Source organism: Doryrhamphus excisus, chromosome 10 (genome assembly GCF_030265055.1).
Source record: "Doryrhamphus excisus isolate RoL2022-K1 chromosome 10, RoL_Dexc_1.0, whole genome shotgun sequence".
Taxonomy (NCBI): Eukaryota; Metazoa; Chordata; class Actinopteri; order Syngnathiformes; family Syngnathidae; genus Doryrhamphus; species Doryrhamphus excisus.
Window position 1 is genome coordinate 4,440,889 of NC_080475.1, and position 17,461 is coordinate 4,458,349.

At 44.5% G+C, this 17,461-nt stretch overlaps 1 protein-coding gene across 1 annotated transcript in view; it reads right to left on the minus strand.

The window, feature by feature from the left end:
- Positions 1-263: 263 nt before the first annotated feature.
- LOC131136912 (G patch domain-containing protein 8) overlaps positions 264-17,461 on the minus strand; it is a 64,208-nt gene continuing 47,010 nt past the window's right edge. The window contains exons 3-4 of the mRNA XM_058084254.1: positions 10,957-11,087; positions 264-8,313 (exon numbers count right to left, since the gene is read on the minus strand). Coding sequence (XP_057940237.1) covers positions 5,058-8,313; positions 10,957-11,087 — 3,387 coding nt within the window. The 3' untranslated portion in view covers positions 264-5,057. The remainder of the gene's footprint in view (positions 8,314-10,956; positions 11,088-17,461) is intronic.

Below are 17,461 nucleotides of genomic sequence, written 5' to 3' on the forward strand. Positions count from 1 at the left end.
TAATTTTAATTTTAATTTTAATGCACACATGAGTGACTTTTTGCCCTTTAAAGCTAAAAAAAAATCATTTGAAAAATATATAAATAAAAATAAATTAAATTTTTTATTTAAATTTGTTTTTTTATTGTTTTAAATTTTTAAATTAAATTATTTAAATTTAAATTTAAACAGTTACATTTAAATTTAATTTTGAATTAAAATGGGATAGGCTCCAGCACCCTACATGACGGCACCTGATGCATGTCAGTAAATAGAGCAACAAATACACAGTATTTAATATAACAATTAAGTTCAATTCCACCATCGGCGTGTTTTTTTTAATTTTAATTTTAATTTTAATTTTAATTTTAATTTTAATTTTAATTTTAATTTTAATTTTAATTTTAATTTTAATTTTAATTTTAATTTTAATTTTAATTTTAATTTTAATTTTAATTTTAATTTTAATTCCAAAAACATGCTAGGGTAATTAGCGACTCCAAATTGTCCATCGGTATGAATGTGAGTGTGAATGGTTGTTTGTCTATATGTGCCCTGTGATTGGCTGGCCACCAGTCCAGGGTGTACCCCTGCCTCTCGCCCCCTAAAGACAGCTGGGATAGGCTCCAGCACCCTACATGACTTCACCTGATGCATGGGAGTATATGCCAGTAAATAGAGCAACAAATACACAGTATTTAATATAACAATTATCAATAAACGTATTCCCAATTTGGGAATAACGGCCTGCATTTATCGTAAAAGCAGCAATAGCGAAGTACCGCTAAGAGCCGTGATTTTTTTTGTGTCGATTTTGTCAAATTTTAAGCGAACAATACGTAATCGGGCTTTTTGTTGAAGAGCTCGGGGGGGGGGGATGAATCCAAAAGCGACCGCCGACCTGCTCCAATCACAGAGGACCGCAATTACAATAAAAGAGAGCGCTTTCTTATTTTTGCCGTTTAGGTCGATGAGTTGCTTTTGTCGCCGTGAGGGGTCCTTATGTGTATGTGTGTGTGTCTCTGTGTGTGTGTGTGTGTGTGTCCACAATACAAGCAAATGTGTTACCAATAGCGATGCTGCAGTCACTGCTGGAATATTTGACTGAGTGCCAGCCTTTATTTTTCTACCTCATTAATTCACAGGAGAGATTGAGAGAGAAAAGTGTTCACTCTCCATCATAAATCAGCCCCCTTCACACACACACACACACACACACACACACACATATATACACACACACACACACACATCACACCAGGAGGCAAATCTCAAGGCTTTGGAAATGATTTAATCAGTCAATGACAGAAAACGCTGTGATTAATTACCACCTGGCTCCTACAGTATGTGTGATGCTCCCTTGTGTGTTTATTGCTTTATTATAAAGCGCTCCGTCGTGTCACGTGACACGACGATTCGCTTTACATCCTTTACGTCCTCCTGTTTCCTTTCTCGGGAGAAAAGATTGAGGGTCAGCCTTGTTGTTGTCGGCTGTTGTGCGTCATCTCCCCCTTTGCAAGATGGAGGAATGTCAGAATGAAAGTTGTGGGATAAGGAGAGGCTGGTGGAGATGTGGAGGTTTGATGCTGTAACAGCTGCTAATTATTGCTGCTCTATATTTCACACAGTCTGTTTGATCTCCTGTCTCGGAAAAGAAAAAAAAAAAAAGATAGGGATTCTCTCTTTCTGCCTAAATTTGAACACGGAGATACTCTGAGGCGTAGGGTCACAATGTAGAACATGCTTATAGTCTTATATATTACAAGCATGCATTCACTTTTAATGGGGATTGGGTTCAGAGTGAGCTGGAGCCTATCCCAGATTACTCTTTGGGTGAAAACCAGACAGCCAATCACAGGGCACATCTATACGTATACGCAGAGACTGCGCTGCAACCATTTGTTTCTTATGCTACGTATCTGCACTAGGGTTGTGGGTATGCTGGAGCCTATCCCAGATAACTTTGTGTGATAGCCAAGCCATCCAATCACAGGGCACATCCATACGTATACGCAGAGACTGGGCTGCATCCATCTGTTTCTTATGGTACTTATCTGCACTCGGGTCGCACGGGTATGCTGGAGCCTATCCCAGGTAACTCTTTTTGTGATAGCCAGCCAGCCAATCACAGGGCACATACATACTTATATGTAGAGACTGGGCTGCAACCATCTATATTCTATGCTACTATCCTCACTAGGGTTGTGGGTATGCTGGAGCCTACCCCAGATAACTCTTTGTGTGATAGCCAGCCAGCCAATCACAGGGCACATACATATATGCAGAGGCTGGGCTGCAACCATCTGTTTCTTATGCTACGTATCTGCACTAGGGTTGCGGGTATGCTGGAGCCTATCCCAGATAACTCTTTGGGTGACAGCCAGCCAGCCAATTATGGGGCACATACATATATACATAGACTGGGCTGCAACTATCTATTTCCTATGTAGCTGTGCTAGCTTTGTGCGTATGCTGGAGCCTATCCCAGATAACACTTTGTGTGATAGCCAGCCAATCACAGGGCACATACATATATACAGAGACTGGGCTGCAACTATCTAGTTCCTGTGCTATGTAGCTGTGCTAGTGTTGTGGGTATGCTGGAGCCTATCCCAGATAACACTTTGTGTGATAGCCAGCCAATCACAGGGCACATACATATAGGGAGAGACTGGGCTGCAACCATTTGTTTTCAATGCTACATATACTTACTAGGGTTGCGGGTATGCTGGAGTCTACCCCAGATGACTCTTTGGGTGAAAACCAGACAGCCAATCACAGGGCACATACATACATATATGCAGAGACTGGGCTGCAACCATCTGTTTCTTATGCTACGTATCTGCACTAGGGTTGCGGGTATGCTGGAGCCTATCCCAGATAACGCTTTGTGTGATAGCCAGCCAATCACAGGCACATACATATATACAGAGACTGGGCTGCAACCATCTGTTTTCGATGCTAATATACTTACTAGGGTTACGGGTATGCTGGAGTCTACCCCAGATAACTCTTAGGGTGACAGCCAGCCAGCCAATCATGGAGCACATAACATATATACAGAGACTGGGCTGCAACCATCCATCTATTTTCTTTGCTACATATCCTCAGCTGGGTGGCGGGTTGTATGCTGGAGCCTATCCCAGCTGTCTTTAAGCGAGCGGCAGGGTACACTCTGGACTGGTGGCCATTTTCCAAACAGTATTTTTTTTACATAAATATTGTAGTTTTAGGATGGTGACAGTTTAACCCAGCAATACAATAAATCCTAATCCTAATCCTAATCCTACATTACCGAATGCTGTGACCAGTGAGTGAATCTCAGGCTGATATCCTATCTGACCTTCTCTGCATCTATTGAAGGCTGAAATCTAAAGCAACCTATTCTGTTTCATGGCTTCACTCCTTCACTTGACTAACCCGTCTCATGAGAAGGAAACAAAACAACCAACCTTATTGCATCATTGATGACACATTGATTCCCTTCCTTCTCACATCTCCTGCCATGAAGGCATCAATGGTGGTTGGTTGTACTAGCGACGACTGCAGCAGTACTTATACCCCCCAACGCCAAAATGATACGTAGCAGCTAGCTAAACATAGTCAACGACTATGTTAACTTTAAACTTGTGCAATCTACAACATCTGCAAATACTGGTGCCGCAAGGCATGCTGGGAAGCTACATTTTTAAACAAACCGTTTAGGTTCTGAACTGTTACCAATAAAAATCCAGTCCATTGTCTATATGTGACCCTGTGATTGGCTGGCCACCAGTCCAGGGTGTACCCCAGCCTCTCGCCTCGAAGACAGCTGGGATAGGCTCCAGCACCCCCCACGACCCTCGTGAGGAAAAGCGGTAGAAAAATGAATGAATGGTTGTTTGTCTATATGTGCCCTGTGATTGGCTGGCGACCAGTCCAGGGTGTACCCTGCCTCTGGGGTACAGCTGGGATAGGCTCCAGCATGCCCGCAACTCTAGTGAGGATAAGCGGTAGAAAATTAATGATGTATAATGGTGGCACGGCGGTCTAGTGGTTAGTGCGCAGACCTCACAGCTAGGAGACCAGGGTTCAATTCCACCCTCGGCCATCTCTGTGTGGAGTTTGCATGTTCTCCCCGTGCATGCGTGGGTTTTCTCCGGGTACTCCGGTTTCCAAAAACATGCTAGGTTAATTGGTGACTCCAAATTGTCCATAACCACTCAACCACCGTGCTGACCAGTTAGCCGCAAATTTATTTCACCTAAACTTAAATTTACCACTTCCACATGGAATGGGAGGAGACTTTTTTTGTGTGAATGTGAGTGTGAATGGTTGTTTGTCTATATGTGCCCTGTGATTGGCTGGCCACCAGTCCAGGGTGTACCCCGCCTCTCGCCCGAAGACAGCTGGGATAGGCTCCAGCACCCCCGCAACCCTCATGAGGAAAAGCGGTAGAAAATGAATGAATGAATGATATAATGGTACATGATTATTACTACTAATAATTTACTTATATAATCAATACCAATTACCATACTGACCCAAATATGTAATAAATATGACTAACAAGTGGAACCAAAGTGAGTCAGAGCTTTTCGTCCTGTCACTCACATATACCAAGTACAGTTCCTTATATACGTTACGTCATCCCGGCCGACGGAGCGACTTTATTTACGTCGGTTAAAAGTTGACTGAGATCGGCGTCAGGAAAAGGCGACGCCGTAGCGCGGCGTTTTTTTTTTTCTTTCTTCGCCAGAGACATGAAGGCGAAACTTCAAAAGGCAGCTGGTCACCAAAAAAAAAAAAAAAAAGAGAAAGGATGACACGAGCCCCGGCTTGTCCTTGAATAGCAGGTGCACCTTTCTCTTTATTATGAGCTCCAATCATAGAAGAAGAAAAAAAAATGATCAAAGTCAGTTTGTGTCAATGTTGCCTGCAATGCGGCGGCGGCGGTGGAGAAATGAATCAACAGGTGAGCTGTGCGTGTGCATGTGTGTATGTGTTTATGTGTGTGTGTGTGTGTGTTACCTCTATGGTAGAACATCCCCGATACCAACAGCATGCTCTTTTGTTGCTACAGACATTTAAAATGAACGTCACAAGGCTTTCTGTTGGAACCTCAGCGGCCACACTCTGTCCATGAAAGACTGCAGGTTGAGGGGCGGCAGAGCGAGAGCGGGGAGCGGGGTCACGGGGAAGGCGGCGGCGGCGGCTGCGGGAGGAGGGATGAGAGGAAAGGGGTGGTGAGAGAAAAAAATGGAGGGGAACAAGGAGGAGAGTGGGAACGGTGAAGGTTGGAGGTGATGGTGGTTGAGGGAGTGAGCGGGCTGAACCGGGATGTCGGGCGAGGCGGCGAAGGCGGCGTGCTGTAAAATGAAATGATGGAGGCTGTTTAAAGGGGGGGTTAGTGCCAGGTGGGGAACGTTGGGGGCGCCCATGTTTATCGGTTGCATCAAGTCCTCCTGTAGGTTCACGTGAAGCGGATTCTCTTGGAGGACCTGGTCCGTTTGCATTGTGTCATAATGATTCTGGAGATACTTGAACGAAGTCGGGGGCGCGCGGCCCCCGTCTGAAGGCCTGCTGTCGTCCACCCGCGCGGTGGAGTTCACGTGGACCTCAGTTTGTTCTAGAACTTTCTGCATGTGCTCTCTGGCCTGCTCTTGCAGGAGGCGATACTTGTCCATCTCCTCTGCGGTAAAGCTGATTGGCGTGGCGGTCTCGCCACCGGTGTCCTTGTCCTCAGTCCCGATCTCCACCGCACATGTTTTTGGCGGACTGCTTGGTTTTGCCAAGCCGACATCCAATTTATGATTGGAACCGTCCTCGGAATCCTTTTCCTGACTCCTCTCCAACTGTTCTTTTCTCCGTCGAGCCTTTCTTTGGATTGCCGGGAGTTTCCCAATAAGGGGGAGAAGCAAAGTCCGAATCGGTTTCTGTGGTACCGGATCACTTGTGTCTGTGTTCATGGAAGCAGGACATCCGAATTTAGTCTCCCCAGCCAGGGACTTGGTGTCGGGTTCTGGGATTAGACCTGATAAGGAATTGTGGGTAGGGAATGGAGATTTGGAACGTCTCCGCGTCTTTGCTTCAGTTGGTACCTCGGACACCAGGCAAGTCGTACCTGAGCAGGTGCTGCTCTTGCTCCATTCCCAACTCAACTCCGAGACACTGGAGTTGCTACACGGGCTCCAGGAACGTGGACTGTGACTGGATTCTCCTGGAGGACCGTACACACGCCTGCTTGTCCACCATTCCGGACTAGATAAGTACCGGGAAGACCCCCACATGCAGTTAGGGCTCCATCTGCTCTCGGGTACAGTCCCGGAGCCGGACATAGACCTGCGCGTCTGCCGGTCTTCCCAGCTGTCACTGCTTCCCAATGTCCACCTATCCCAATCCATGTCTTCAGTACTTAACCCCCTCCCGGTCCTGTGCCTGGTGCTCGGACTCGGGGTGGCCCTACTTCCCCACTCCCGACCCTCATCCCTGTTTCTGCATCTCCATCCAGACTCCTCACCATTCCACTCCCATTGTTCCGAGTCTGAAAACAAATCTCTGTCTTTGGAATGTATCCGCCTCCCGTTGTCCGTCCCCTCGCAGCGATTCCAAGTATTCCGGTTCCCGTGAATGAATCTTCTGTCCCTATGGAGGAGTTTTCTCTTTCTCGCCGGGCTACCGCCGCAGCTGTTGTCAGGGTAACTGCAGTCAATGAAACTCCTGGGGTTGCTATGGTGACCTGATTCCCAAAACAGCTTTGAGTTACATCCCGGGGAGAACGAGTGTAAGTGAGATCCTCGGAGAGACGCGTCAGGGGCGCATGTGGCGAGTTGGGAAAAGGTGTGGCCGCGGTCCCCGTGCCGCCGGGATAGCGAGCGGCGGCCGCTGTGGGGCGCCCTCTTCCTGACAGAGACGTAAACCGGCTCGGCCTCGGATCTCCCGGAAAGAGAGCTGCTCCCTGTTCTCCATAGTCCCCTTTTTCCCAACCACACCTCTCTTTCGTCGCCGCTACTCCCCCCGGTTTCTGTTCCGCTAGGTCGGCCATTTTTAACCGCAGACACGACACTCCTTACTTTACACCTAATAGCAACTTTTCCGTGTTTTTTTCTTTTCCCCGGATTTTTTGTGCTGCTTTTACTTTTCTTGCGTGAGACGCCACCGGGAACACGAGGAGCGTCGGGGCGCCGTGACGTCGTCACGCCGCCGCTCTCACACCTGGATGGTTTGATGCATATCCTGTGTGTGTCGAGCTCGGTGACGGATTCTAATTTACAGCTCAGGGCTGCGACGGCTCCCTTCCCGATCCCTGTTGCGCCTACTAATCCGTCTCCTCCGGGAGTCGGGGGGTTTGTGTTGGAGCTGTCACTACGAGTGGGGTCAAACGGAAAGGAGGCCGCCTTCACACGATGCTCTATACTTAGCATGCGTGACGCTCCTTCTGATCCTCCCCCCGACGATGAAAGCTTTTTGTTCTCGACAAACAGGTGTTCTTCTTCTTTGACATTCTCCGCGGCTTCTTTCCCCGCGTGGTAACGAGCGTCAGGCGTAAGAGCGGCAGACCGCCGTGGATTTGATTCATCACAGGGATCACGTGACCGGCGCTCATGTTCGGTTGGCGTTTGGTTTTGCTTTGTGCTGTTTGGGTTGCAGCTGTAAGAAATGCACGGCCGGGATTTGGTGAAGTTAAGTAAACTGACAGGCCAGGGAACGCAGGTGGAGCCATCTTTAGCTACGACGGACACGTGCACGCCGACGCCGACTTGCGCTTCCGCGGATTCTTCATCGTTGCTGTGATTTTCTTTTCTTTCGTCTTCTTTCGCTTTCATTTTGCTTTGTCCGACACTATCAATTTCCCGGTCTAAGTCCTCCAAAATTCTCTTTATCCGCTGTTTCATTTGCTCCCGCCTCTCTTTCTCCTCTTCTTCCTGGTCAGAGAAAACCGAAGCGGAGGGCTCCAGCCGAGGCCCCCTACGCGAGAAACAGAAGGACACCCCACGTCTGCCTCCGGCTCGCCCCCGCCCCTCCAGAGGCAGCTGGCAGCCCGCATGAGGCTGCTGATTCACTGCAGGACAATCTGTATTGGACTCTGGATGAGTGATTAGCGGCGACTCCGCCGGAGGGGCCGGCGGTATTTGGGAGTGGGGGGGCCGGCATGGATTTCCTCGCCGGTGGCTCAGCGGAGATGTAGTGCCTTGTTTGGCCGGGGCCCTCTGTGTGTGTTTGAAGGGTTCGCATTTGTCCGCGGGGCTGCAGGCTTTGTGCTCCTCCGTGCTTCTGTCTTGATTTTGTTGCTGCTGCTGCTGGTGGCTAACAAGCCTCACGGCGCTTCTTAGCTCGTACGTCCTTCCTTGGACTCTGCAATGACAGATGATGCAGAGCATCTTCAGTTTAGTCTCACAGAAAGACCGTGGCTTTCTAAAACCAAGCACATGTACTCGCTGACTCTGAATAGGGGGGTCTGAGAACCAAACAAGGGAAAAAAAAGTCATAAAATTGATAAATTACTCAAATAAAACCCTCTACTCCTCCAATTTTGATTGCTGGAACAATAGGCTTTTATTGCAGGTCTGAATGATCATGCAACAGGCATCATAATAATAATAATGTAATATTAACACAAGGTACAATTGAATGCATCCCATAATCAGTTCACAGTTCCACATGTCCAAAAGGAGTAGGAAGAAGCAAAGCTTATTAAATCCTACCCTTCCATCTGGTACTTTTACAATCAGTAACTGTTACATTTGTTCACTTCCTGCTTTCCTAATATAGTTTAAGTTTTTCTTAAATTTATAAAATTAATCAAATAAATATTTTTTTATTATTAAATTAATGTAAATTTAATTTAAAATTTTAATTTTTGTAATTTTTGAAATTTTTTTTATTTTTTTATTTTTTTTTATTTTATTTTTGTTACGTTCCTGGCTGAAAAAACTAAACTCTAAACCCCTGAACATCACTTCCTGTCCATGCGTCCGGGAAACATATATAGCAACACACACACAGCCATTTATTACTACTGTAAATGTAACTATAGGGGTGTTATGTCATGTCTAGAGGGCTCTAATTATGTTAAAAGCTGTAATTACAATGTAATAAATTGATTTAAATATGAAAATATTCCATAAATAAGAATAAAACAATTAACAGCAATAAACGAGGTATCGCTGTGGGCTAAATGGTAGCGCTAACATCGTTTTTGTTGTGTGGAAACACCAAAGTTGTTTATTTTTGTCACGTACCTGGCTGAAAAAACTCAACTCTAAACCCCTGAACGTCACTTCCTGTCCATGCGTCTGGGAAATAAGGCAATTTATAGCAACACACACACAGCCACGAGTCATATTTATGTCATAAATGGCTTATTTCCTTTGATTATATCTACCATATCGGGTATTACTACTGTAAATGTAACTATAGGGGTACTATGTCATGTCTAGAGGGCTCTAGTAATGTTAAAAACTGTAATTACAATGTCATAAATTAATTTAAATATGAAAATATTCCCTGTGATTGGCTGGCGACCGGTCCAGGGTGTACCCCGCCTCTCGCCTGAAGACAGCTGGGATAGGCTCAAGCACCCCCCGCGACCCTCGTGAGGAAAAGCGGTAGAAAATGAATGAAAATATTCCATTCATAAATAAGAAATCCTTATCATGAAGCAATTAACAGCAAAAATGAAGTATCGCTGTGGGCTAAATGGTAGCGCTAACATCGTTTTTGTTGTGTGGAAACACCAAAGTTGTTTATTTTTGTCACGTACCTAGCTGAAAAAACTCAACTCTAAACCCCTGAATGTCACTTCCTGTCCATGCGTCCGGGAGACATTTATAGCAACACACACAGAAGCCATATTTATGTCATAAATCACTTATTTCCTTTGATTATATTTACCATATGGGGGTATTACTACTGTAAATGTAACTATAGGGGTGTTATGTCACGTCTATAGCGCTCTAGTAATGTTAAAAACTGTAATTACAATGTCATAAATTGATTTAAATATGAAAATAATCCCTGTGATTGGCTGGCGACCGGTCCAGGGTGTACCCCGCCTCTCGTCTGAAGACAGCTGGGATAGACTCAAGCACCCCCCATGACCATTGTGAGGAAAAGCGGTAGAAAATGAATGAAAATATTCCATTCATAAATAAGAAATCCGTATCATGAAGCAATTAACAGCAAAAATGAGGTATCGCTGTGGGCTAAATGGTAGCGCTAACATCGTTTTTGTTGTGTGGAAACACCAAATTTGTTTATTTTTGTCACGTACCTGGCTGAAAAAACTAAAATCTAAACCCCTGAACGTCACTTCCTGTTCATGCGTCAGGGAGACATTTATAGCAACACAGGCACAAGTCATATTTATGTCTTAAATTGCTTATTTCCTCTGATTATATCTACCATATCGGGTATTACTACTGAAAATGTAACTATAGGGGTGCTATGTCATGTCTAGATGTCTCTAATGTTAAAAACTATAATTACAATGTCATAAATTTATTTAAATATGAAAATAATCTCTCACCCAAAGACAGCTGGGATATGCTCCAGCACCCCCTGCGACCCTCGTGAGGAAAAGCGGTAGAAAATGAATGAAAATATTCCATTCATAAATAAGAAATCCTTATCATGAAGCAATTAACAGCAAAAATGAAGTATCGCTGTGGGCTAAATGGTAGCGCTAACATCGTTTTTGATGTGTGGAAACACCAAATTTATGAAACGATAACATTTCACCTTGTATATTACAACTTTTTTTCTTCTGAAATATGACTTTTCCTTGTAATTTCAGATATGTTTTTTTTCCCCTTTCGTAAGCAAGAGAGTGTCCTCATGTTGTGTTTACTTCACCTGTGGCCCCTGGAGGCCAACTGAGTGCTCCCACGTCTGCGGATGCATCCATCAAATCTTCGAAACATTTACTAGATGTGACGCACTCTAACCTCCGCACACACGCACGCACGCACGCAGCCGCAAACGGCGCCACGCACTCACCGCTGACTCTCCTGCTGCAGCTGTGCTTGCTGGTGCAGGCGTCGGAGAGCTTTCTCCTGCTTGCGTTGGTCCTTCCATGACTTTGAGGCCACGTTGCGAGCAAACTCCCGCTGCTTGAGTTCCTTCAGCCTCTGCAGCGAACACACATTAAGGAAAAGGGTTAGGGAGGGATTGGTTTTTAGGGAGCCTGTAGGCGGTCTTCTTTCCAAACTGTAATTGCCGCTCACAGATGTTCCTCTCCAAAACACGTACCCCTATTAACTCCATTCAGGCTAGACCAAAAGCAGCTTTCTCTCAGAGCGAATAAACAGCAAATAGTTGATGATAGTCGCAGTCAAGATGGCGACATGACATATAATGATTCAGTAAAACTGGCAACACGCATATTTAAGATGACGTGACGTGAAGATGAGCCAACTTCCTTGGTGGTCTGTTTTGAGTGGAACCTTAAAGTGCTGCAGCTCATCTTTAATAAACTTCTTATACCATAGAACATCTTTATGGTAATGCTAATGGTTTTATTTCATTTGAACATGCATCAGATTACAATTGAATGCATCACATAATCAGTTCACAGTTCCACATGTCCAAAAGGAGTAGGAAGAAGCAAAGCTTATAAAATCCTATCCCTCCATCTGGTACTTTTACAATCACGCGGGCCGCGTGTTGGAGACCCCTGATTTACAACATATTGCGCAACTGCAGGGTCTTGAGACACATGCTAACTCGCAAACTAGAGAGCTAGCGACCTAAACGGTTATTTCCTTTCAACTTAAATAGCCAAAAACTTACCACTTCCACACGGATAGGGAGGATAACTATTAACAGTTATTTAACCTTTAACATGAACATTAATCAAACTTAATAATTTTTTTTCTGGGTACATGATACCATACAGCATCCATATCAAACTTGCGCGGGCCGCACTAACATTAAACTTTCATATCAAGGCGGGGGCCTCAAACTAGTGCCGCGTGTTTGAGACCCCTGATTTACAACATATTGCGCAACTGCAGGGTCTTGAGACACATGCCAACACGCAAACTAGAGAGCTAGCGACCTAAACGGTAGCCTTCAAGTTATTTCCTTTAAACTTAAATAGCCAAAAACTTACCACTTCCACACGGATAGGGAGTATAACTATTAACAGTTATTTAACCTTTAACATGAACATTAATCAAACGTAATAATTTTTTCTGGGTACATGATACCATACAGCATCCATATCAAACTTGTGCGGGCCGCACTAACATTAAACTTTCATATCATGGCGGGGGCCTCAAACTAGTGTCCTGCGGGCCACATTTGGCCCGCGGGCCGCGTGTTTGAGACACCTGATTTACACCATATTGCGCAACTGCAGGGTCTTGAGACACATGCTAACTCGCAAGCTAGAGAGCTAGCGACCTAAACGGTAGCCTTCGAGTTATTTCCTTTAAATTTAAATAGCCAAAAACTTACCACTTCCACACGGATAGGGAGGATAACTATTAACAGTTATTTAACCTTTTACATGAAAATGAATGAAACGTAATAATCTTTTTCTGGGTACATGATACCATACAGCATCCATATCAAACTTGCGCGGGCCGCACTAACATTAAACTTTCATATCAGAGTGGGGGCCTCAAACTAGTGTCCTGCGGGCCACATTTGGCCCGCGGGCCGCGTGTTTGAGACCCCTGATTTACACCATATTGCGCAACTGCAGGGTCTTGAGACACATGCCAACTTGCAAACTAGAGAGCTAGCGACCTAAACGGTAGCCTTCAAGTTATTTCCTTTAAACTTAAATCGCCAAAAAACTTACCACTTCCACACAGATAGGGAGGATAACTATTAACAGTTATTTAACCTTTAACATGAACATGTTAAAGGTGTTTGAGACCCCTGTTCTACAGTCACCAAAATGTAAAAGCCTACTCAGATTGATTCCGTTTTGAGTAAGTGCATTCTGCCCTGCGAAAATACGACAATGATCTCTGCTTTGTGCACGTGCATGTTTATTTATGTAAAACGACATGTCTGTCACTATAGCTGTGCTAATTCTCGTAGGGATTCATGCCACTCTTTCCCCCCCATTTCCTTTTCTGACACACTGTAATCCTTCCTTTATCCACGCTTGGCAGGTGTGTGCATGTGCATGCTAGTGAGCTGCGTTTTTTTGTCTGCCTGTCTGCGTGGAAAAGCCTAGGAAGGGGGACTCGGGAATAGCTGCGGCATTGTGCATCGGCACCCCTCTCCCACCGCAATCTCGTCTCTTTCCCCCCGCCGCGCACTCCCAAACAGAAAGACAGAAAAACTGAAATTTGTACGTAATACTACTCTCGCTTTAAGATCATGTTACACATCACCATATCACACACACATACACACTAGCACGCAGCCATCAGATTAGCCACTCGCACGTTGGGTTTATTTATACACACGCACCGAGTCTTTCACACCTCCATCTAATGCAGGAGATGACAGACGTCAAGTTAATCTCCGCTCCGTTTCGTACAAGCTTCTTGTCTTTCTACATTATCATTCATTAGCGACATCCCGTTATCAACTCTCAGAAGATGGTGGTGGAGATCAACTCGTGGAGTGTATTCATTCCCGCGTGCACTCGCATGCCGGCCATGATAGCGTTACAAAGAAGACAATGCCGACCTCTGCCAAGGCTTGTTTGTTGACTCTAGAGGCTACTTCCTGTTTCATGGAGAATGATGACAGATAAGACGGACAAGACTGTCGTTTGTATTACCGGGGAGTCAGGAGAAATAGGTCATTTTAACTCAAAACAATGTATTGTTGTGTTGGCATTTTTATCGGAATTATCACCTGAATTGAAGATGTTTGTGTAATCCTGGTATTTCAATAACAAAGAGGAGGATTAAATTAAATAACAGTCACTCCCATCTTTCCATGCTTGGTGGCGGGAATGACCACAATGACCCGTACATTCATTCATTTTCTACCGCGGGCGTGCTGGAGCCTATCCTAGTTGTCTTCGAGCGAGAGGCGGGGGTGCTAATCATAGGGCACATATAGACAAACAACCATTCACAAAGTACCCAGAACATGCAAACTCCACAAAAAGATGCCCGAGCAGGGAATCGAACCCGATTCTCCTACCTGTGTGGCCTGTGAGCTCGCTATTACTACATACAAATATATATAATCCTGACCCGTCATTTTTCTTTCTGTTCATTAAATATAGTAAAAATTTTTATATTTTAATTATCGTTGATTAATCATGATTAATTAACTGTGATTAATCTTATTCAAATTTTCAATTATTCGACAGCCCCAATTAAAACCAGTTCATAATGTCTTAGTAAAAAAATATTGTACAAATATTGGCTGCATGGCAGGCGAGTGGTTAGTAAACAGGCTTCACAGCTAGGAGATCCGAGTTCAATTCCACACTCGGCCATCTCTGTGTGGATAGGCTCCAGCATGCCCTCGACCCTCGTGAGGAAAAGCGGTAGAAAATGAATGAATGGTTGTTTGTCTATATGTGCCCTGTGATTGGCTGGCCACCAGTCCAGGGTGTACCCCGCCTCTTGCCCGAAGACAGCTGGGATAGGCTCCAGCATGCCCGCAACTCTAGTGTGGATAAGTGGTAGAAAATGAATGAATGTTTGTCTAGTATATGTGCCTTTTGATGGTGACCAGTCCAGGGTGTACCCCGCCTCTTGCCCTGAAGACAGCTGGGATAGGCTCCAGCATGCCCGCAACTCTAGTGAGGATAAGCGGTAGAAAATGAATGAATGTTTGTCTAGTATATGTGCCTTTTGATGGTGACCAGTCCAGGGTGTACCCCGCCTCTTGCCCAAAGACAGCTGGGATAGGCTCCAGCACCCCTGCAACACTTGTGAGGATAAGCAGTAGAAAATAAATGAATGAATAATTGTTTGTCTATATGTGCCCATGTGATTGGCTAGCCACCAGTCCAGGGTGTACCCCGCCTCTTGCTCGAAGACAGCTGGGATAGGCTCCAGCACCCCCTGCAAAAATGAATGAATGTTCAAATATTTAAAATATAATTGTTAGAATTGGGAGGGCACAAGCTCAAGTCCTTTTATTAAAGGACAGGATATTTGAGAGCCACTCAAACGACCCACTAGAAGTCAGGAAGTATGAAGGACGCCAGTTCCTGTCCGAGTACATTATGCAGATGTACCTAATGAAGTGTCCAGGAAGTATGTCATCCTGTTGGCGTGTGAGCTTGTCGCATGTGAGCATAGTTTTGTGTATTTTGTTTGGAGCTTTGAGGGTCTTGTGAGTAATATTCACCATATTTACGCCATCGGAGTGACGGGGGGGGGGGGGGGGGGGGGGCATCCATAATAACGAACCAAGACTAAGGACTAAGACGTTCTTAGGTTAGCTCCTGGATTTCCTGGATTCACTTCCTGGATAAAGCCAAAGTCCCAGTCATTACCGACACCGTTTCCCCCTTTAAAAAGACTTTATTGAGTCTTTTGTCTTTAAAGCTGATGTCATGCCCCCCCCCTGCTAACATGTCAATCTTGCAGTGTGCTGTCAAGCGAACCCCCCCCCCCCCCTCGGATCGATAGTCCGTCAGATGTTGAGAGCTTAAGGCTGCTCTGTGCTTGAATGACAATGACACGTCCATGCTAATAATGGCTTGATTACTCTTTTATTTAAATGAGGGCATTTTTGTGGTAATGAGCAATTTCAGACATGTTTAACTCGGAATCGATGGTAAGGAAAGGAGACGGAGCAAATGCAATCAGCTTTCCCATCCCGCAAAGCCAATACTCCTGCAGGGAAGCTGTCTTCAGCTGGAATTTCATCTGCTGTCTGCTTGCTAGGCATCGAGCATGCATGCCAGTTTGTGTATGTATGTGTGTGTCTATGTGTGTGTATGTGTGTGTGTGTGTGTGTGTGTTCTCCCAGCGCCAGTGGCTACTGTCAGCTCAGTGCCTCATGCAGCTTGTTTCATGTGCCAGCCGCTGGCTAAAACAAAGCATTAACATTGGCCCCGCAGTTGCTTCAATTCATTTTCAGACAACAATGACAGTGAGGGAACAGTCTTATTTAATGTTCATTTCATCGCCCCGGTGTGGGCGTAGGGGGGGCGGGGGGAAGTGGGAGGCAGATCGCCCCTGTGACGCTAGGTGCACGCCCGCGTGTTTATTATACGTCTTAATATGACGATATAAAGTAGGAGATTGTGTTCACGGTATAACTTTTTTGTGTATGAAAACGGGAATGGGAACCTGCTGCCGGCCTTTTCCTAATGCTCCACTGGCCTCGCTTGTCTACGCCACAATAACACAATCATATGTGAGCCATGACTAATAGCTTCGGGTTTTTCAGGGGCTTTTTTGTCCTGGATATATTTTTGGGAGGAAATATAAATAGAATATTTATTTACTTACAGTATCAAAGGTGCTGTCTGCCTTGGTTAGGTAATGCATGGGGCGTTCAAATGTATTGTATACGCATTATATTTCATTGGAAGGCATGCTCAAGTTATGCTTGTTGTCAGCTAATGATAGCAATTTTGGCTAACTTTAGCTAGTGATGTTAGCTATCATCAAGTTATGTCAAGTTGTCAGCTAATGATAGCGATTTTTGATAACTTTAGCTAGTGATGTTAGCTATCATCAAGTTATGTCAAGTTGTCAGCTAATGATAGCGATTTTGGCTAACTTTAGCTAGTGATGTTAGCTATCATCAAGTTATGTCAAGTTGTCAGCTAATGATAGCGATTTTGGCTAACTTTAGCTAGTAATGTTAGCTATCATCAAGTTATGTCAAGTTGTCAGCTAATGATAGCGATTTTTGCTAACTTTAGCTAGTGATGTTAGCTATCATCAAGTTATGTCAAGTTGTCAGCTAATGATAGCGATTTTGGCTAACTTTAGCTAGTGATGTTAGCTATCATCAAGTTATGTCAAGTTGTCAGCTAATGATAGCGATTTTGGCTAACTTTAGCTAGTAATGTTAGCTATCATCAAGTTATGTCAAGTTGTCAGCTAATGATAGCGATTTTTGCTAACTTTAGCTAGTGATGTTAGCTATCATCAAGTTATGTCAAGTTGTCAGCTAATGATAGCGATTTTGGCTAACTTTAGCTAGTGATGTTAGCTATCATCAAGTTATGTCAAGTTGTCAGCTAATGATAGTGATTTTGGCTAACTTTAGCTAGTAATGTTAGCTATCATCAAGTTATGTCAAGTTGTCAGCTAATGATAGCGATTTTTGCTAACTTTAGCTAGTAATGTTAGCTATCATCGAACGTCCGGTCATGGCTCTCCACTTCTATTTATAATAGATATATGATATAAATATATTAAATATTAATGAATAAATAATGCTGTTTTGTGGTTAGCTCAAGTTATACTTGTTGTCAGCTAATTATAGCACTTTTGCTAACTTTAGCTAGTAATGTTAGCTATCATCGAACGTCCGGTCACTTCAATTTCAAATATATTAATCATAAATAAATCATGCTTTTTTGTGGTTGGCTCAAGTTATGTTTGTT